This window comes from Hemitrygon akajei, chromosome 7, assembly GCF_048418815.1.
Source record: "Hemitrygon akajei chromosome 7, sHemAka1.3, whole genome shotgun sequence".
NCBI lineage: Eukaryota > Metazoa > Chordata > Chondrichthyes > Myliobatiformes > Dasyatidae > Hemitrygon > Hemitrygon akajei.
Window position 1 is genome coordinate 176,993,627 of NC_133130.1, and position 20,163 is coordinate 177,013,789.

At 38.6% G+C, this 20,163-nt stretch overlaps 1 protein-coding gene across 6 annotated transcripts in view; it reads left to right on the forward strand.

Moving 5' to 3' along the window:
* cntrl (centriolin) overlaps nucleotides 1-20,163 on the forward strand; it is a 109,366-nt gene that overhangs the window by 25,451 nt on the left and 63,752 nt on the right. For all 6 annotated transcript variants that reach the window (XR_012099749.1, XM_073052671.1, XM_073052672.1 and 3 more), the window contains 4 exons: nucleotides 359-553; nucleotides 17,884-18,037; nucleotides 18,238-18,458; nucleotides 18,906-19,082. Coding sequence is in view for 5 of the 6 variants with exons in the window: in XM_073052671.1 (XP_072908772.1) it covers nucleotides 359-553; nucleotides 17,884-18,037; nucleotides 18,238-18,458; nucleotides 18,906-19,082 (747 nt within the window). In the remaining variant the exon portion in view is untranslated. The remainder of the gene's footprint in view (nucleotides 1-358; nucleotides 554-17,883; nucleotides 18,038-18,237; nucleotides 18,459-18,905; nucleotides 19,083-20,163) is intronic.

The window sequence follows — 20,163 nt, forward strand, 5'->3', positions numbered from 1 at the left end:
ATAGGTTTATAGAAAGCACAGTGTTTCTCTACACAAAAAGAAGGAAGTTGAATCTGAATCTGAATAGACTTGGTCTGCTCTACTGCACATCTTGGCAGAAAACTTGGGGCCAGTTGCCTGTCAACCTTTTACTTAGGAATGAAGCATGAAAATTTAAATGGAAGAAGAAACAATTTAATATTGTGGGGTGAATGCAAACAAAAAAAAGTGGTAGTTTGTGAGTAATCAGTATAATAGAGAAAATGATAGCAAAACAAAATGGAGTTTTATATGAATTTGTATTTGGAATTAGCCTGAAAATTATATTGATTTTGTTTTTCTCTCTATAGTTAACTGTCATTCTTTCTGCTTAACACAGATCTCAGTAGTTGAAAAAGAAAAGCTCAAACGGCATTTTGCACAGAAGATTCAGCTGATTAACAATTTGCGTCAGGAGACTGAGGAACTGGAGCAGCAAATGGAAAGACAGTGGAAAGAGATGGAAAAAAAGCAGCATGAGATTCTTGATCTCGAGAAGAATTTAAGGTCTATTGATCCTAAAGATCCTCGACATGTGAGTAGAATTAAACTGAGAAATTCTCGTAACTGTGAATCAGACTTTTCACTCCCTCTGCTTTCATTTGGTTTGTCGGAGGGGATAAGGGAACTGGAGAAATAATTGACATGGAGGCTGAACCGCCTTCTGTTCTAGATGCAGAAGCTCTAATTACAAGCCAGTAGTTAATAAAACTCATTGTAATTTCAGTTCTAAATTTTCACTCTGAGGAATGTGTACCACATAATCTAACCCAGGTCACCTAACTAATTAAAAGTTTGTAAATTCAATTAAGTAGAGCCAAAATATAAATACAAATGAGCCCCATGCTGTTTGAGAAATTTGCCCTTGCAGAACTCTCAAATCACAACACAAAACTTTGAAATACAGAATAAAGTTCACACTCTTGGAATTTATGTGAAGTAAATAAATCATCACAAAATTTTAATTTTTTAAATATTTCCCATTTCTTGATGCATGTGAAGATGATGCGCCTCATGTCATGGAAACTGTCAATACTAATTTGTAGAATGCAACTTGTAATGCAATGGTTGTCTGTAAGAGTAAATATATAGTAAGTAGCTAAAATGCAAATTCCATAATTTAAACCTACGTCACTTTCAATCTTCATTTATGTAGTTTGAAGCAGTTTTATTAAGGGAATACAGATAAGTCCATTTTTTAAAAGAAATTCTACTTTAATAATCAAATTTTAGAAACATATTATTTTGAAGGTAATTTCATCAAGTGAATAATAAAGTGCAGATTTAATAACTTTTGCCTAAAATACCTGTATCAAAGAAGCATACAGACTCCTTCTCCCAGCCTTTCAGGCAGTGTAGTGGTTAGCACAATTCTTTACAGTACAGGCGACCAGGATTCAAATCTTGCTGTTGCCTGTAAGGAGTTTGTATGTTCTTCCTATGACTGCGTGAGTTTCTTCCAGGTGCTCTGGTTTCTTCCCACAGTCCAAAAACGTACCAGTGGTAGGTTAATTGGTCATATTAAATTGTCCCGTATTAAATTGGGGGATTTCTGGGCAGCTGGAATGGCCTATTCCATGCTGTATCTCAATAGATTTTAAAACAAACCTTTCCCATCACCCAGCTGGTTCTCCTTTCCCTCCTCTGATCTATTTATTCTGGCGTCCTTTCCAGTCCTGATGAAGGATCTCAACCTGATACATTGACTAAATGCTGCCTGACCTGTTAAATTTCTCCAGCATTTTGTGTGTATTGCTCTGGATTTCCATGATCTGCAGAATCTCTTGTGTTTATGACATGCGTATTCAGACTCTTCCTGAAAAATTGTATTTTGTTAAAATAGTTAATTTTGAATAAATATTTAATGCATTCACAATTAAAATAATAAAATAATTTGGGATATGCAATGCTGGTCAATGGCTGAACAACGTTACACAAAGCATAATTATGTTTTTAACTCAGTGAAGTGTATCATAGTAGCTTGAAAGCTCTTTTATAATGTGGTGGTTGTGAATTACTAGCCTCCAAATACAAGAACTCAGAGGGCTATCAGCATAAGTGATTTGTGGGAATATATGGAAAGTGACTTAAGGCCTTCACAAAGCAATCTGTAGCTTTTGGTTGCAAGCCATTTAATTCCACTGTCCATTCCCACATTGACTTTGTCCTCTGCCTCCTGTGTTACTGGGCTGAGGCTAAACACAATCTTTCAGAAAGCACCTTGTATTCTGTTTGGGTAATCTACCACCCATTGCCATGAACATCAAATTCTTCAGCCTTAGGTAATCCGCTCCCCCTTTAAATTTTTCTGCCTTCTCCTAGTCTACCAACATACAACCCACCCCCACCCCACAGCTCCTTATCGCTGTGTATTTTCATCACTCCACCTACTACACCTGCCCATTGTCCTCTGCTTGACTCATTGGTTATCCTCCCCATACTGTTCCCATCTGTCCACCCTGTCTCCCTTATTTGGTCCCATGCTCCACTTTTCTATCAGTTTCTGTCATCTGCAGCCTTTTGTTGCCTCTATGTATCACCTCCCAGCCTCCAAAGACTATTTCCACTCTTCCCTCCTCCATTTGTCACTTGCCCCTCCTTCCTTGGACACCTTTTGTTTGCCAGCTCTTCCTATCAATTCTTTATATCACTTTTCACCCCTCTATGTATTCAATGTAAATGAAGGCTCTCAATTCAAAGCATTGACTGTCCCAGTACTGATACCAACTGACCCACTGAGTTCTTCCAGTAGTTTAAAAACAAGAGAAAATCTGCAGATGCTGGAAATCCAACCAACACAAATAAGATGCTGGAGGAACTTAGCAGGCCAGGCAGCATCAATGGGGAAACAAGTACAGTCAACGTTTCGTGCCGAGACTCTTCAGCACGACTGGAGGAAAAAAAGATGAGTCAGAGTTAGAAGATGGGAGGGAGTGAAGGAGGACCTAAAGACCTGGGAAGTTGATTGGTGAAAGAGATACGTGGTTGGAGAAGAAGGAATCTAGTAGGAGAGTACAGAAGGCCATGGGAGAAAAGGGAGGAGAAACACCAGAGGGAGGTGACAGGCAGGCAAGGAGATAAGATGGGAGAGGGAAAAGGGGATAGGAATAGAGGAGGTAGGGCCATTACTGGAAGTTCGAGAAATTGATGTTCATGCCATTAGGTTGGAGACTCTGCCATAGTTGGATGTATCAGCAAGGGAGATGAGGCTGAATACAGGGCTACGGTGGGAAACTTTGTCACATGGTGTGAGCAGAATCATCTGCAGCTTAATGTGAAAAAGACTAAGGAGCTGGTGGTGGACCTGAGGAGGGCTAAGGCGCCGGTGACCCCTGTTTCCATCCAAGGGGTCAGTGTGGACATGGTGGAGGATTACAAATACCTGGGGATACGAATTGACAATAAACTGGACTGGTCAAAGAACACTGAGGCTGTCTACAAGAAGGGTCAGAGCCATCTCTACTTCCTGAGGAGACTGAGGTCCTTTAACATCTGCCGGACGATGCAGAGGATGTTCTACGAGTCTGTGGTGACCAGTGCTATCATGTTTGCTGTTGTGTGCTGGGGCAGCAGGCTGAGGGTAGCAGACACCAACAGAATCAACAAACTCATTCGTAAGGCCAGTGATGTTATGGGAGTGGAACTGGACTCTGACGGTGGTGTCTGAAAAGAGGATGCTGTCCAAGTTGCATGCCATCTTGGACAATGTCTCCCATCCACTCCATAATGTACTGGTTAGGCACAGGAGTACATTCAGCCAGAGACTCATTCCACCGAGATGCAACACTGAGTGTCATAGGAAGTCATTCCTGCCTGTGGCCATCAAACTTTACAACTCCTCCCTCGGAGTGTCAGACACCCTGAGCCTGGACCTGGACTTATTTCCACTTGGCATAATTTACTTATTATTATTATTATTATTATTATTATTATTATTATTATTATTATTATTAATATTAATATCATTTAATTATTTATGGTTTTGTATTGCTATATCTCTATACTATTCTTGGTTGGTGCGACTGTAATGAAACCCAGTTTCCCTCGGGATCAATAAAGTATGTCTGTCTGTCTATCCAGACAGAATACAAGGTGTTGCTCCTCCAACCTGAGTGTGGCTTCATCGCGACAGTAAAGGAGGCCATGGATGGACATATGGGAATGGGAAGTGGAATTAAAATGGGTGGTCTCTGAGAAATCTCACTTTTTACGGCAGATGGAGCGTAGGGGCTTGGTGAAGTGATCTCCCAATCTACATTCTACATTGGGTCTCACTGATACACAAGAGGCCACACTGGGAGTCATGTAGGGAGTGATCTCTGCAGAATATAGAAAGTGGGGGGGGGAAGTTAGGGAAAGATGCATTTGGTGGTGGGATCCTGTTAGAGATTGTGGAAGTTATGGAGAATTATGTACTGTACGTGGAGGCTGGTGAGGTGGCAGGTGAAGACAAGAGGAACCTTATCCCTTATGGGGTGGTGGGAGGATGGGATGAGGGCAGACGTGTGCAAAATGGAAGAGATGCAATTGAGGGTAGTGGTGATGGTGGAGGAAGGGAAGCCCCTTTCTTTGAAGAAGGACATTTCCTTTGTTTTGGAATGAAAAGTTTCATCCTGAGAGGAAATGCGGCAGAGATGGAGGAATTGAGAGAAGATGGCAATGGGGAGGAAGAGGTGTAGTCCAAGTAGCTGTGAGAGCTTTGGAGCCTTGCTGGTGAAGGATGGAGGTGTATAGGGACTGGACATCCATGGTGAAAATAAGATGTTTGGGGCCAGGGAACTTAAAAAGGTCTAGAGCATGTGAAATGTTACAGATGTAAGTGGGAAGAGACTGAACCAGGGGGATAAAACTGAATCAAGGTGTGAGATATGAGTTCAGTGGGACAGGAACAAGCTGAAACAATTGGTCTAACTGAACAGACAGGTTTATGAATTTTGGGTAGGAGGTAGAAATGGGAGGTGCAGGGTGAGGGAACTGTGAGGTTAGTGGCAGTGGATAACGGTCTCCTCTTGTGGCAAGATGAGGCTGCTGTCAGGGTGGAGGAGCAGGGAGATTTCCAGAGTTAATAAGATAGGTGATGGTTTGGGATCCTGTTCGAGAGGTAAATAAAAGATGGTGTCTGACAGTTGTCACTGGGCCTCAGCAAAGTAAAGGTCAGTCTGTTTGACTATTACAGCAATTCCCTTATCTCCAATAGTTGTTTTATTCCATGAAAAATAATGTAATATCCTCACTAACTCAGATGAGAGGAGAAGGAAATGTGTTTGAACTTTTGAATGTGGACTTTGAAGCAGCAAGGAAGACACTGAACATTTCACATCTATTTGGAGACATTTGGAGGCTGATCTGTTCAGTGTAATTCAAACAACAAGTCACCCACCCTGTTAAGCTCCACCTCTCCCATCTGTGGCAGACTGTAAATCTGAGATGATTAATGAGCATAGAGCTCATTAATCATCTCATAACCCACTAAATTTAATGGAAGTAAATCATACTTAACCCGGAAGGAATGCCTGAGAAGATGATGACTTAACTGGCTGGAGTGTTTTTGTAACTTAATAACATTAAATGCAGTTGTCAGTGTGAATCAAAATTACTGTGGTTTTAATGTGTCATTTGACCTGAATATATTAGTATCATAAACATGAGCTTTGAATGTGGTCCAGTTAATGTTTTCCTGATCTTTCTTCACATAATTGAACTAATATTTAAATACCAGATACTGAAGTTTTACACAAATTTTTTTTTTTTAAATTCTGTAGTGAAATAATTTGTGTAATCAGATCTTATTGTGGTTCCAGTAGTATTCAGATTTAAAGCAGTAGCTATAGTGGAAACAGTCATCTTGGGCAGTTGAGAGGGCAGGTTATCGGGGAGACTTGAAGGAAACCCAAAGAGTGGTTCTCGATGTGAAGAGAGGATGCAGAACCTGAGAGCAGATAAGATAAGAGGGAAGCCCATTTACCATGTTGAAAAGGTGAGAGGGAAAGTGTGGAAAAGCATTGGCATAATTTAAAGAGGGCAAGGAAAGAATCCTGGTCAGTTAGTATTATTGGAGGGGAAATGTCTCTCAGAATTGAAGTTGTTCGAAGGGTTGTGCCTCCTGTCAGTAAAATTTATTGGAAAAGGATTTGAACTCTGTATTGGTTCTATCATTGAGAAAATTGAAGGAATTTTGAATTAAGGAAATAAAGGAATATGGGAAAGGTATAGGAAAGTGGCACCGGGATAGAAAATGGGCCATAATTAGCAGCAGTAAGTGATAAGTTACAGAGTTACCAGTCTTTTAAGTGGTAAGAGAATGGAATGCACTGCTGGGGAGTGGTGGTAGTGCAGGTACATTCAGGACATTTAAGAGACACTTAGATAGGCACATGGAAAGCATTAGATTTATTTTTAGAATGCATTAAAAGGTCAACACCACATTGTGGGCTGAAGGACCTGTGTTATACTCTGTTTTATGTACTCCATAGTTATAATTACTAAGAAATAATATATATTTATTGCTGTAAATATGGCAGTTCATATTTTGTGAATAATTGATTTGATGTGCTAACTTGTAAAAAAAAAAAATACAAAATTGAAAGCAGTCATATATGATGAGGCAATGCGAGTGAATCTGCAGATGCTGGAAATAAATAAAAACACAAAATGCTTGCAGAACTCAGCAGGCCAGACAGCATCTATGGGAGGAGATAGTGACGACGTTTCGGGCCGAAACCCTTCATCAGGAGTGAAGTAACATGGGATGGTCGAGGGGGGATAAGAAGTGGGTGGGAGGGATGAAGTAGAGAGCTGGGAAGTGATAGGCTGAAGGGAAATGGGCTAGGGGGAAGGTGGAGAATTATGGGAAATAAAAGAGAAAGAAAAGTAGGGCTGGGGGGAGATTATAGTGAGTGGGGAAAAGAGAGAGAAAGAGAACCAGACTAAAATTATAGATAGGGATGGGGTAAGAGGGGGACGGGTATCAACGGAGGTCTGTGAGTTGAGTGTTCATGCCGGCAGGTAGGAGGCTACCTAGGCGGGAGATAAGGTATTGCTCCATCAACCTGCGTGTGGCCTCATCTTGACGGTAGAGGAGGCCATGGATAGATATATTGGAGTGGGAGTGGTCTGTGGAATTGAAGTGTGTAGCCACAGGGAGATCCCGCCACTGCTGGAGGACTGAGCGGTGAAACGGTCTCCCAGTCTACGGCGGGTCTCCCCAGTGTATAAATAGCCACATCGGGAGCACCGGATACAGTATATCACCCCAGTTGACTCGTAGGTGAAGTGGTGCCTCACCTGAAAGGACTGTCTGGGGCTTAGGATGGTGGTGAGGGAAGAAGTGTGGGGGCAGGTGTAGCACTTCTTCCATTTGCAGGGTTAAGCGCCTGGAGGGAGGTCGGTGGGGAGGGATGGGGGGATGAATGGACAAGGGAGTCACGTAGGGAGCGATCCCTGCAGGAAGCCGAGAGTGGGGTGGAGGGGAAGATGTGTCTGGTGGTGGGATCCCGTAGGAGGTGGCAGAAGCTACGGAGGATTATACGTTATATGATGAGGCCTTATTTTTGTTGCAATTCATCCTTTTCACCTTGGCTTAAATCCTTCCCAATTAATGACTTGGAATTCTATACTCATACTTTCCATTAGCTGCAGGAGTAATGCATTTACTCCCACTGTGGAAGTTCACACCATTCATTGAAAAATGCAGTGGTATTTTTGTATTCAACTTCATATATTACAAGAGGACAGTTTTTCACATCATTAGAAACAATGCCACAAAAATATACTGCCTTAATTAACAAAAGTATCATTATAAATAATCAAATATATATTACTATTCTTTTAGATAATCATAGATTCAATAGTGAAGTTATGTACTGGTGTACATTTTGCTTAGTAGCTAAATAATTATTCTGATGGTGTATTTGTGATGATCTTGAAAAGAAATTACAACAATTTAGAAAATGGTCACAAAATCTGTGTCAAGAAGTAGGTACAGAGGAGATGTCAGGGGTTAAGTTTTCTTATGCAGAGTGATAAGTGCGTGGAATGGGCTGCCGGTGATGGTGGTGGAGGCGGATACAATAGAGTCTTTTAAGAGCCTCCTAGACAAGTACACAGAAATCAGAAAAATAGAGGGCTAGGTGATGTCTAAGGTAAGGACATGTTCAGCATAGCTTTGTGGGCCAAAGGGCCTGTATTGTGCTATAGGTTTTCTATGTTTCTAAAAACCAGATGGTCACAACTAGTCAATATTTGAATGCAAATATTGCAAAATAAACTTCAGAGAGATCTGGGCTTTTTGTTCATTTGCTCAAAGTATTGTTATGTTCTATGTGCTTAGAATTTAAGAGTGTAATGTAACTGGTTCCTTATTAATCCAATCTAATGTGCATAATGTTATTGATAGTTTAAAAAAGTTTTCTTTCTGGAGGAGTAACTGTTGAATTGAGTGTGTATGTTAGCACTTACAGTTCAGACTCTGATTTTGGCAGTTCACAAAATCAGAGCATTCCATGGAATTGTGCCAAGTCATGGAGAATTTAGGATAAGCTGGTCTACATATTAATTGATTAAATATAGTATTCATTTTCTTTATAATGTTGTATGCTGGTGATTTATCTCGTGCTTTAAAGCTGTACAGACATGAATAGGATTTTGGCTAATCTCGTATCTGGAATTCTGTTGTGGCAGGCTGTCAGTAGTAATGTGGGCTGTGACATTTCACAACTGAGAGTTCTGCCTTTGGGGAGAGATTAGAGAGGCAGTTAGGTCAGCTGCTTTTGATTGGCTGTAGAAAGCACTTCCCGTGTTGTGATTTGAAGCAAGAGGCACAATTACAGTTCCCCGGAAAACAAACGGCATATCTCTCTCGTGTAGTATGTTTGCAAAAGAAGTGAAGACTGATACACTAACCAAAGTTCTAAGAAGTGCCCTAAAGATGTAATGGCTGAAAGCCGGTAAGATCAATGTGAGTAATGAAAACAGGAAGTTTGAAAGGAAGAGGGTTGACTGTGACATTTGGCTTCTTACTTACTCAAAGATCTTAATTTTTATCTCTTTACAAACTTTATAAATGTATTTGCAGTGGATTCATAGAGCTCGATTTAACGGGCAAGTCCTGAATTAAGTTTAACATCCATTCACTAATCACAAGAATGCATTTTCCTGTTTACTTTTTACGTATTTAATTGCTATCTTTGTTCAACAAGTCCCAAGCCATTTAGTGTTTTATGTGACATTCATAGCACACTGAATTTGTTTGTTATTTATTGTGCCATAAATTATAGTAGAATTAGCTGAATGCTTTGTTGACAAAGTAGTGAATTATGCTCTCTTTATTTGAATGTTCAAATGAATAAGCAAGTGGTAACACAAACCAGTTCCATTTTAACCTTTCTGGTGCTGATAGTGGCTTCCAAATTGTGTTAATGTCTTGGTTATTTAAGAAAGATTATTATTTTCTAATGTAGGAAAATTATGAATTTAAGTGCAGATGTAAATAATAATTTCAACTCTGAACAAGACATTAAATTTTTAAAAATACTTTTGAGAAAGTTTGAGCAAGTTCAGCTTGTACACAATGACTTAATGTATATTCAGAGAGAAAATCAATTTTAGACTAGAGATTAACAGAGAGAAGAACAGGTAAAGCAAGAATCAGTTCAACTAGGGTCTTACAGAGTGGCAAAGCAGATTTGAGAGATGATGTTCCTTCTATTTCTAATTCAGCCTGCAGAAGATGGAATATTTCAGTTCTGTATAGTTGCAGAATTGATCTTTTATAAAGATAATTCATAGGAATTATTTCATTTTTATCCGTTAAAATATTGCACACAAATGCATTGTTCCAGCAATTACCATGGGTTCCGTTTAATTTGGACACATTGGGACTAGTACCTTTTGGCCCAATTAAGCAGGTCTTTGGCAGTGAGGCTGGCTCTGTGGCTCAGAAGAGAACTGTAGTAGTGACAGGGAATTCCATAGTTGGAGTAGTAGACATGAGATTCTGTGGATGTGAAAGAGACATCTGGATGGTATGTTGCCTCCCAGATGCTAGGTCTAGGGACATCTCGGATTGGGTTCACAGCATTCTAAAAGGGAAGTGGTGAGCAGCCAGCATTCTTGGTACAAATTGGCACCAATGGAAAAGGGAGGAGCTCCTGAAGAGAGAATTTAGGGAGTTGGTGTTGTGATGGAAAATAACTGGTTCTTTGAGTCTCAACAGTAGAGGCCTGGACACACACAGTTTTAATAATAAGGAATTTATTTACAAGGGGAAGTCAGGTCAGCACAAGCAACTACAATACACAGGAAGCGGTGTGGGGACAGGGTACAGTTACACAAACAAAGAACAAGGGAAAAGCACTACAACAGCTATCCCCCTTGACCTTGGATAGCTGCGGCTCCCTTACCAGGACAAACGATAGACCTTCCCAAACATAAATCAATGCACTTACCTTCAATGAGGTGGTCTGTGATCCAGGGCACAAGTCTCACCTTTTATAGCATGGGGCTGGGCGAGATAATCCAATTAAGGTTACCAATAATTTAGGTGTGCATTGATTAGTTGGGAGGGACCAAATGTTGATTGGCATGTGGCGTGTCCTCCGACCAGCCAGGTGGCAGTGCATCTGTCACGTGGCTGGTATCTCTGGATACAGTTGGGTAGAAAGCTGAACAGCAGGTAGTAATCTCTGAATTGCTGCATGTGTCACACACCAGCGAGGATAAGAATAGGATGATTTGGCAGATAAATATGTGGCTGATGAACTTGTGCAAGGGGCAGGTCTTCAGATTTTTGGATCATTGGGGTCTCTTCAGGGGATGGTATGAACTGTATAAAAGGGACGGCTTACACTTGAATATCCTTGTGGATAGATTTACTAGAGCTGTGGGGAAGGGTTTAAATCAATTTGGCAGGGGCATGGGAACCAAAATGATAGGATGGGGTAGTTGGTATACAGTACTGTGCAAAAGTCTTTGGGGGGTGGGGGGGTATGTAGAGAGAGAGAGAGAGAACTAGGACGTTTGTAAATCTGGCAGGAGCAAATGGAAATGGCGCAGAAGGGGTGTGGGACAAGTGGTAGAGAAGGAGTACCGGGGGGGTGGGGGGGGAGAGGAGGTGGCATGGGTGCAGACGCACCTAGTCCTGAGACCCCAGGCAAGGTCACTCGATTCCAAACAATTGGTATATTGATTATAACAGAATGTCTCACTAGTCTTTTGTGCTCCCTCCCTTTCCTCTTCCCCTTTTCCCAACCATGATTCCCCTTTCCCTGCCCCCTTCCCACTCAGTCCACAATAGTCCATATCAGCATCAGGTTTATCATCACTCTCATATGTCATGAAATTTGTTTATTTTTTTGCAACAGCAGTACAGTGCGATACATAAAATTATTACAATACTATGCAAAAGTCTTAGGCACCCTAGCTATACATATACAACTAAATGCAATTTTCAGGGAGACTGTCTGGAAGGCAGGCAGATGAAAGGGCAAAATGGCAGTCAGTAGGATGAGTTGCAGTGTAACGTGAGGACAAAATTGAAAAGTATGATGAATACACGATTGAGGGTGTTGTATTTGAGTGCACGCAGTATACAGAATAAGTTAGATGATCTTGTAATGCAGTTAGAGATTGATAGGTATAATGTGGGTATCACTGAGACCCGGCTGAAAGACAATGGCTGTTGGGAGTTTAACATCCAAGGACACACATTGTATCAAAAGGACAAGCAGGTAGGCAGATGGGATGTGGCTCTGTTGATTTTAAAAAATGAAATCAAATCCTTAGAAAGGGGTGACATTGGATCAATCAGAAGATGTAGAATTTTGTGGGTAGAGTTAAGAAACTGCAAGAGTAAAATGACCCCAATGGGAATTATATACAGGCCTCTGAATAGTAGCCAGGATGTGGGCTACTAATTCCAATGGGAGATAGAAAAGGCATGTAAAAAAAGGCAGTGTATGATAGTGTTGGGTGATTAGTGAAATATTTGAAAATTGTGAAGTTTTTAAAAAACCAACCGAAGGCAACTAAAAACCATAAGGAGGGAAAAATGAAATATGAAGGCAAGCTACCCAATAATATCAAAGAGGATACCAAAAGTTTTTTCAGATATATAAAGATTAAAAGAGAGACGAGAGTGGACATTGGACTGCTGGAAAATTATGCTGGAGAGGTAGTAATATAGGACAAAGAACTTATAGACAAACTAAATAAGTATTTTGCCTTTGTCTTCACTGTGAAAGGCACAAGCAGTATCCCGGAATTTTGAGAGTGTCAGGCAGAAATGAGTGTAATTGCTATTACTGGGAAGAAGTTGCATGGAAAGTTGGAAGGTCTGAAGGTAGATAAGTCACCTAGCCCAGATGGATTACACCCTAGGGTTCTGAAAAGAGGTAGCTGAAGAGATTGTGGAGGCTTTAATAATGATCTTGTGAGATTCACTAGATTCTGGCATGGTTCCAAAGGACTGGTAAATTGTAAGTGACATTCCACTCTTCAGGAAGGGAAGCAGAAGAAAGGAAATTGTAGGCCAATTAACCTAAACTCAGTGACAGTGTGGAATCATTTGTTAAGGATGAGGTCTCAGGGTACTTGCAGACATATGATGAAATATGCTAAAGGTAGCATGATTCCATTATGGGAAAATCTTGCCTGACAAATCCGTTAGAACTCTTTGAGGAAATAACAAGCAAGATAGACAAAGAAAAATCGGTGTATGTTGTGTACATGGATTTTCAGAAGGCTTTTGACGAGGTGCTGTACACAAGACTGTTTAACAAGATAAAAACTCATGGTATCACAAGAAAGATACTAGCATTGATAGAGGATTGGCTGATTGGTAGGAGGCAAAGAGAGGGAATAAAGGGACACTTTTCTGGTTGACTGCTGGCGACTAGTGGTGTTCTGCAAGGATTGGTGTTTGGACCACTTCTTTTTATGTTATATGTCAGTGGTTTGGGAGACTGAATTGATGGCTTTGTGGCCGAGTTTCCAGATAATACGAAGATAAGTAGAGGGGCAGTTAGTATTGAGAAAGCAGGAGGCCTCACTTGGAGTATTGTGAGAAGTTTTGGGCTCCTTATCTAAGAAAGGGGCCGGCTGGTGGCGCAGTGGCATCAGCGCCCGACTCTGGAGCGAAGTTCGTATCCAGTCAGGCTGCTTCTGGGCACACTTTCCATCTGTGCCGGGTTGAGTGTCGAGCTCACAACTCGGCCTCGTAAAAAAAAAACCCTGCGCTGTGAGAAGGATGTAGGGGATTACTCATAGAATCTTTCCTCCAAGACAATCACTTGGGGAAAAAAAGTGGTTGCCAAGGATCTGGAGAGTATGGCTCACACACAAAAAAAATCTAAAAAAGGATGTGCTGACATTGAAGAAGGTTCATTGGAATGGTTCCAGGAATGAAAGGGTTGTTGTACAAGTAGTGTTTGGCTCTCGGCCTGTACGCGATGGAATTTAGAAGCATGTGGGGGGGGGGGAATCTTACTGAAACCTATTGAATATTGAAAGGCCTAGATAGAGTAGATGTAGAGAGGATATTTCCCAAAGTGGGGGAGTCCAGGACCAGTGGACGCAGCCTTAGAATAGAGGGACATCCCATTTAGAATGGAGATGAAAAGGAATTTCTTTAGCCAGGGGGTGGTGAATCTGTGGAATTCATTGCCGCTAGCAGCTGTGGAGGTCAGGTTATTGATTGCATTTAAGGCAGAAGTTAATAGGTTCTTGATTAGTCAGAGCATGAAAGGTTATTGGGAGAAGCCAGGAGAAAGAGGTTGAGAGGGAAAATGCATCAGTAATGATTAAAAGGCAGAGACTTGATGGGCTAAATGGCCTAATTTTGCTCCTACCTCTTATGGTCTAAGCACCTGCCTCAATGAGCTGAAGTTTCATAGAAATAGTTAAAAGGTATAAGACAAGCCACTGTTTAACTGGGTAACAAATTATGCATTTAAATGAAATACAGAGCAAATTAGAATACTACCAATACTACTACAGTATTATAAAACTGTGTATTAATTCTGAATAATTATTGATGAAAGAATTCATTATTGCTATGTTCTTTTGGTTGACTGTAAATGAACAAAATCAGCGGAGTAACCTAGTTCAGATAATGGCCTACCTTTATTGCCTTTTGCATGAAGTCAAAATAAAAACAAAATTATAAAAAACACTGCCTTTTTGAATCGACATCCATTGGCCCAAATGGATAATCTAACACATGCAACTTTTGCTATTTAAAAACGGTTCTATCTAAGCACAGTATAGAGAATAACTGCTACACAACAGCACATGACTGACACTAGTTAGAAACTGTTTGGCAACAGCCTTCTGCCCCAATTAAGCGCAACAGTGCCCCAAGTAAACAAAGGGAATCCCAGTTATTTTCTCGATTAATTTTTGTTCTTCAAGAGTTGTCCCAAATTAGCAGCTGTCCTATTTAACCGATGGCCCAGTTAATCAGAATTCACTGTATTTAGATATTTGACTGAATTAGCTTGACCATGGTAGCTTAGGACCACAGCAATACCTATCTGTAGGCATTTAACAGTCTATTGCAATTTTTCCATTGATAAAATTGATAGTTATAAAACTCCAAAACATAAAAACTAATTGAAAACAGAACAAGGAGCCTGGAGTAAAATGTGTGTGTTCCATTTTTACTTTAGCGAGGCATGTGCTTATGATGTGATAGTGTGGTGATGTATAACATTTACGTATCTCATACATATAACCATAATGAATTATTTCTTTTTCAGTCTTTTTATTGAATTTTTCAAAACTGATACATAACGGTCATAATAGTACAAAGGGAATGGGATTACATTGTTGGCAATTAACACATGAGTAAAAACATTAGGTAACACCAATATAATAGACCTCCCAAACCCTTGATATAGATAAAATACAAAAAAAAAAGATGGAAAAAAACCCCAAATTGAAAAATCAAAGACAAAATAAACTCAACTAAACACAACTAAAACTAAACTAAACAAAGCTGGGCTATTCTATTACATCAAAAAAAAATTAATGTCGTCAACTCCGCTCCTCTACTCAAATTAATGAATGATATAAAAGAATAGGAAAAGGTCAAATTACATTCTGTGAAAGTATTGAATAAAAGGCCTCCAAGTTTCTTCAAATTTAACCGAGAGGTCAAAGGTACCACTTCTAATTTTTTTCTAAATTTAAACAGGATATGGTTTGGGAAAACCATTAAGATGTAGTTGGAGGATTCATCTCTTTCCAATTCAATAAAATAGATCTTCTAGCCATTAACATAGCAAATGCAATCATCCGCTGAGCTGCAGAGGGCAGATCAGTCATTGGTAAGCCAAAAATTGCAGTAATAGGGTGAGGTTGTAAGTCAATGTGCAAAACTGATTTAAACAATGAAGGATGCTTACTCAAACAATATATTTACAATATTACTGATATATTAAATACATAACAACATCAAGACTGATTGGTAGCTTTTGGATTGTCTATAAGCTATAAGTAGAGGCCAGATCAACTCTGGTTTGGGATGGCTACTCTGCTAGACTGCATTTGCTCTCAGTCTGCTAGTTTGATTTATCTGATGTTGATTTGAGAATTTCATGGGATCTGTGCAAACAACAGTGATTGCATTAATAATACAATGCTGGCATAAGATTAGCATCCCAAAATTATTCATGAACCTTCTGTATTAGGTTTAACACGGTAGTTGTTTCTGCCAAGAAAACTGTTCAGAAAGTTGGCTGGTGATGTGCTGATCTAGTTTTTGAAGATGAAAGGCATTTCTAGACAGACCGTGATAGACCTGTTTCTACTTATTAATTAATGTGGATTCAAACATAATTGTCACCTTTTGAAGTGAATCACTGAGTATAGCCACTCAGATTTTGCTTCACTGATTTTTAACAGATGAGGTTATTAATCCATGAAAAGAAAATATAGATCCATATTGATGTGCTGAAAGAGCCATGTTTTAATTGCATGAATTTGAAATCTAAACTTTAAATGTATTTTAATGAGCAATTTTGAAGCTCTGGTTCCAAGCACAGCAAAAGCTAAATATATGACTGAATGCATCAGTCTAATGGAAATACATATCTTGTTTTAATTTTTTTATTCCCTGCCAGTTTGGGAGTTGATAGGGAAAAGAAACAGCGACTCTGAGGTTAAAGCATATTAAGGAATGCAAAATAGTGGGATAATTATGAATAATGTAAATGTACACCACTATAATCACTTTAAAAATTATGTCATACCTCATTTTCCTTCAGTCTTCATTTAGTTGAATCTCTAAAAACTGGTTTAAGGTAGATTTGTGGATCTTATTAACTGCGTATGTGAGATGAGCTTACTTCGTTGAATGCATGTAATTCATTTATCAGGTCATGTTAGCCTATCTTCTACCAATTATTTATTTTATAACTATAAGGTTGTTTAATTATTATGAATATGAAACAGCAGGAAGAATATTTGCTGACAGGAAGTAATCATTGGCTATGGTATTGTTAGTGATATCTGGAGTATAGATGGAATGATAGTGGTAGAAATGCAATTCGCTAGCAATTTTTACTTTTCACGTGCAGCTGTTTATAAATGTATAGATGTTTGAAATGTGTGCCAGTAATTTCAGTTGCAACTTTTAAATCCAAGTTGCCATTACATTTAATAGATCTTGTTCATTTGATTTGTGTGAGCTTTTACTGTGATATTTTAGAACTAAATTGACTTGAAAATGAATCAGTCTAAGAGTAATTTATAAGTTTTCTTCAGCTCTAAAATAAAATAACTACTTTTCCTGTGTCACCAAAAAATTAGGACAATCATATGCATAGAGAAAACAAGCACAAGTAATTTGATTCCTCCTTTTTGTGTAACAGCGAGATAGTCCAATTAGGGTAGCACCAGCTATTCAGATTGATTTGATAAGTGAGTGCATGTTAATTCTTTCAGTTTTCTATTAGTTTGCTGATTGTTCAGTGTAACATAGGTAGCCTTCATGATAACTTCTAAAGAATACTTCACACAATCTAAAGTCTATAGGCAAAGTTCTGCAATTTTGAACAGTATGGAAACCATGTTTAGACCCAACTGATGGAGTAGTGCCAGACTTCAACCTCCATATTTGATTGATGATCTGGAGGCATAATGAAGTGATGGCAAAGCGGCTAATTTTCCTTATTATTCCAAAGTACCCTGTCATAATGACCTAACTAGTAATTAACTAATGAAATTGCTGCACAATTTCAAGTGCCTGAGAATAATAAGGAGAATGTTATTTTACTATCATATATAAACTCCAGCTAACCTTTAAAGAACAGAATATGCAGACTTTAATTTGTACACTGTTACTTGTAAACGGTCTTATTAAAGATGAATAGGTTCTTAAATCCAGTCTAACGTGATTGACATTTTGGGCCTACAACGATAATGGAGTAAAACCTTTCCATTAGATGGTTACTGTTTCTTGGATAGTAGTTGAATTGAAGAAGACCTGATAGTTTTCATACAGAAGCACTTCAAAATGCTGAATGTCCAGAAGCAACAGTCAGTCCTTAAATATTTTCTGCCTCCAATTAATTAAAGAATTCTTTGATTCTCTCCATCCTGTCTGCAACATGCATATACTACAATATGCAAGGCTTATGGTTTGCCCAAAACTTTTATTAATGGAATTAAAATAAATAAACAATTGGTAATGTATATTTCATATACTTCCAAAATTAATTGTGAAAATAAAGCATTACATGGTTCATTAGATTTAATTTATTTTAACACTTTGTAAAACTCAATTGTACTTTAAATTAAAAATTTATCAAATATATTGCACTGGTTATTTTCAACATCTCAATTTAATAGAATCTTTTTTTTTTTCAGGCACATTTAAAAGCTCAAATGGTGAATAAAACTCAACAATTTGACACAATGTCCAAGCAATACAAGCAGTTAGAGAAACGCTTAGATGAAATGCTCTCCAGGATTGCCAAGGAAACTGAGAGCATCAAAGATCTGGAAGAACAACTGACTGAAGGTAACTCCTGAGAATCTGTAGTGTATATTTTCCTCTGAGGATGGAGGGAAACCTAGGAGAATAAGAAAGAACTGTGATATTAATTGGATTGCAGCATTTGAAACAACCTGATGAATAAATATGAAATTAATCGTGCTCTGTGCAATAAATAATGTTACCAGTGCAATGAGGCTTAACTTATCAAAATATATTTTTAATAGGTCAGATAGCAGCTAATGAGGCACTGAAGCGAGACTTGGAGAGCATTATTGCTGGGTTGCAAGAGTACTTGGAGAGTGTAAAGGGACAGGCAAAGCAAGCTCGGGAGGAATGCACAGAGTTGCAGAAGGAAAAGCAGGCACTATTGCATCAACTGACTGAACTGGAACAAGAGAAGAATCAACTGGAAATTGTTGCCATGGATGCGGATAACTTGAGAAAGGTCTGTATTTGAATGGCTTAGAATTCTTAAGGTGTTACACTGGAAATTTAATCTGTGTTTAATTATTCAAAATAATTTACAATTCAATTGTATTTTCATATGAAATCATCTTAAGTTATGACAATATTGTGTAAAGGACTAATGAACTACAATTGGACTCTGTGATATTTTATCCAATTGGCAACTGTTCATAACAGGAACAAATGTAATTAGTATTATGTAGGGTATTGTAACAAGCTAAATTCAGGGCAAAACATTTTATACATTCACTAATTCTATTATATAATGACATTTTGGAAGTAAGATGCATTTATAATTAAATTGCACCATTCAAAATGTACTCAATCTCTAGTTAAAGAATATATTTAGGTACAGTAAGTGCATTTGTGCATAACACCCTTTTAATATTGAGAGCTATAAGAGTCCATTATTTACTTTTCATTGCAGGAGCTGTCTGACATGGAACGTTCCTTACAAGAACAGCAAGAATTGAATGAATCGCTGCGCCAAGCTCAAGGTGATCTCGGCGAGTATGAAGCTGAATTGGAGTCTCAACTACAAGCAAGGGACATTGAAGCAAATCAACTTAGCGAGGAACTGGAGCGACTGCGGAAGCTCAGTCAAGTAAGTACCAATTTGAGTGTGAAGAAGCCTGAGGACATATTTGGCAATTAACTACTTTGTAAGAATTAATATAAATAACTAAAGTGTTGAATTTAAATATTGTTGAGAATTGGGATTGGTGACACTGCATTGTTGCCTAAATACACTCATAAGTAACTTAATCTTTATAACTTTTTGTTAATGTTATCCTTGGATATCTATTAAGATTTTTATGTTTTTATTGTGTCATGTTGTTAAAGAATAGCTTTAAACTGGCTAAAGTGTATTTTCAGTGATTCTTTCTCTTTTCATTAATTAACATGCTATACAAGTACAGTCAAGTCAATTTAATCAGCTTTCAGTTAGGGTAGCACAAAACAAAAATTATTGTACGATTACAAGTGAAAAGGATCTTGTTGAATGTAAGCGTCTCATGTAATTTTAATATATGGCATTTGTTTATTTGTCTCTTTTGTTTCAGATTTTTGGTAAATGTACCTTTTTTAAAAAAATTCTTCTGGTGCCCTCTTTACATTTTAAGTGATGTTGTGTTTGGAAGTGGAGTGTGACGACAACATGGGCATTCAGCCATTCTGACATTTCAGTAAATTGCTATCACCAATCCTTGTCTGACTTCCATAACATATAGGAACAGAATTAGGCCATTTGGCCTATTGAGTGCTCCAGTTTTCCATCATTGCTGATTTATTATCTTTTTCAATCCCATTCTCCTGTCTTCTCCCCATAATCTTTTGACTTTCTTACTAATTAAGAACCTATCAACCTCTGCTTTAAGTACACCCAATGAGTCCAGAGCATCAGTGGCAGTGAATTCCACAGATTCACCACCCTCAGGCTAATGTCAAAATCTAAAGCCAGAATGATAATGTTTTAAAAACTCTCGAAACATAAGTTCATTTCTTTCCTTGGTATGAGAATCTTTCAGGTCAAGTGAAGTTGGTTTTGAAGATGTAGACAAGTGCTTTTTGTATTTGACTTGAATGTCATTTTAAGAGTTTACCAAGTTGGTAACCATGAGCAGGAGAAAAGGATGTTGTCTGATAATTCCCCAAGTGTCCATTGCCTGAGTATTAAATGCAGA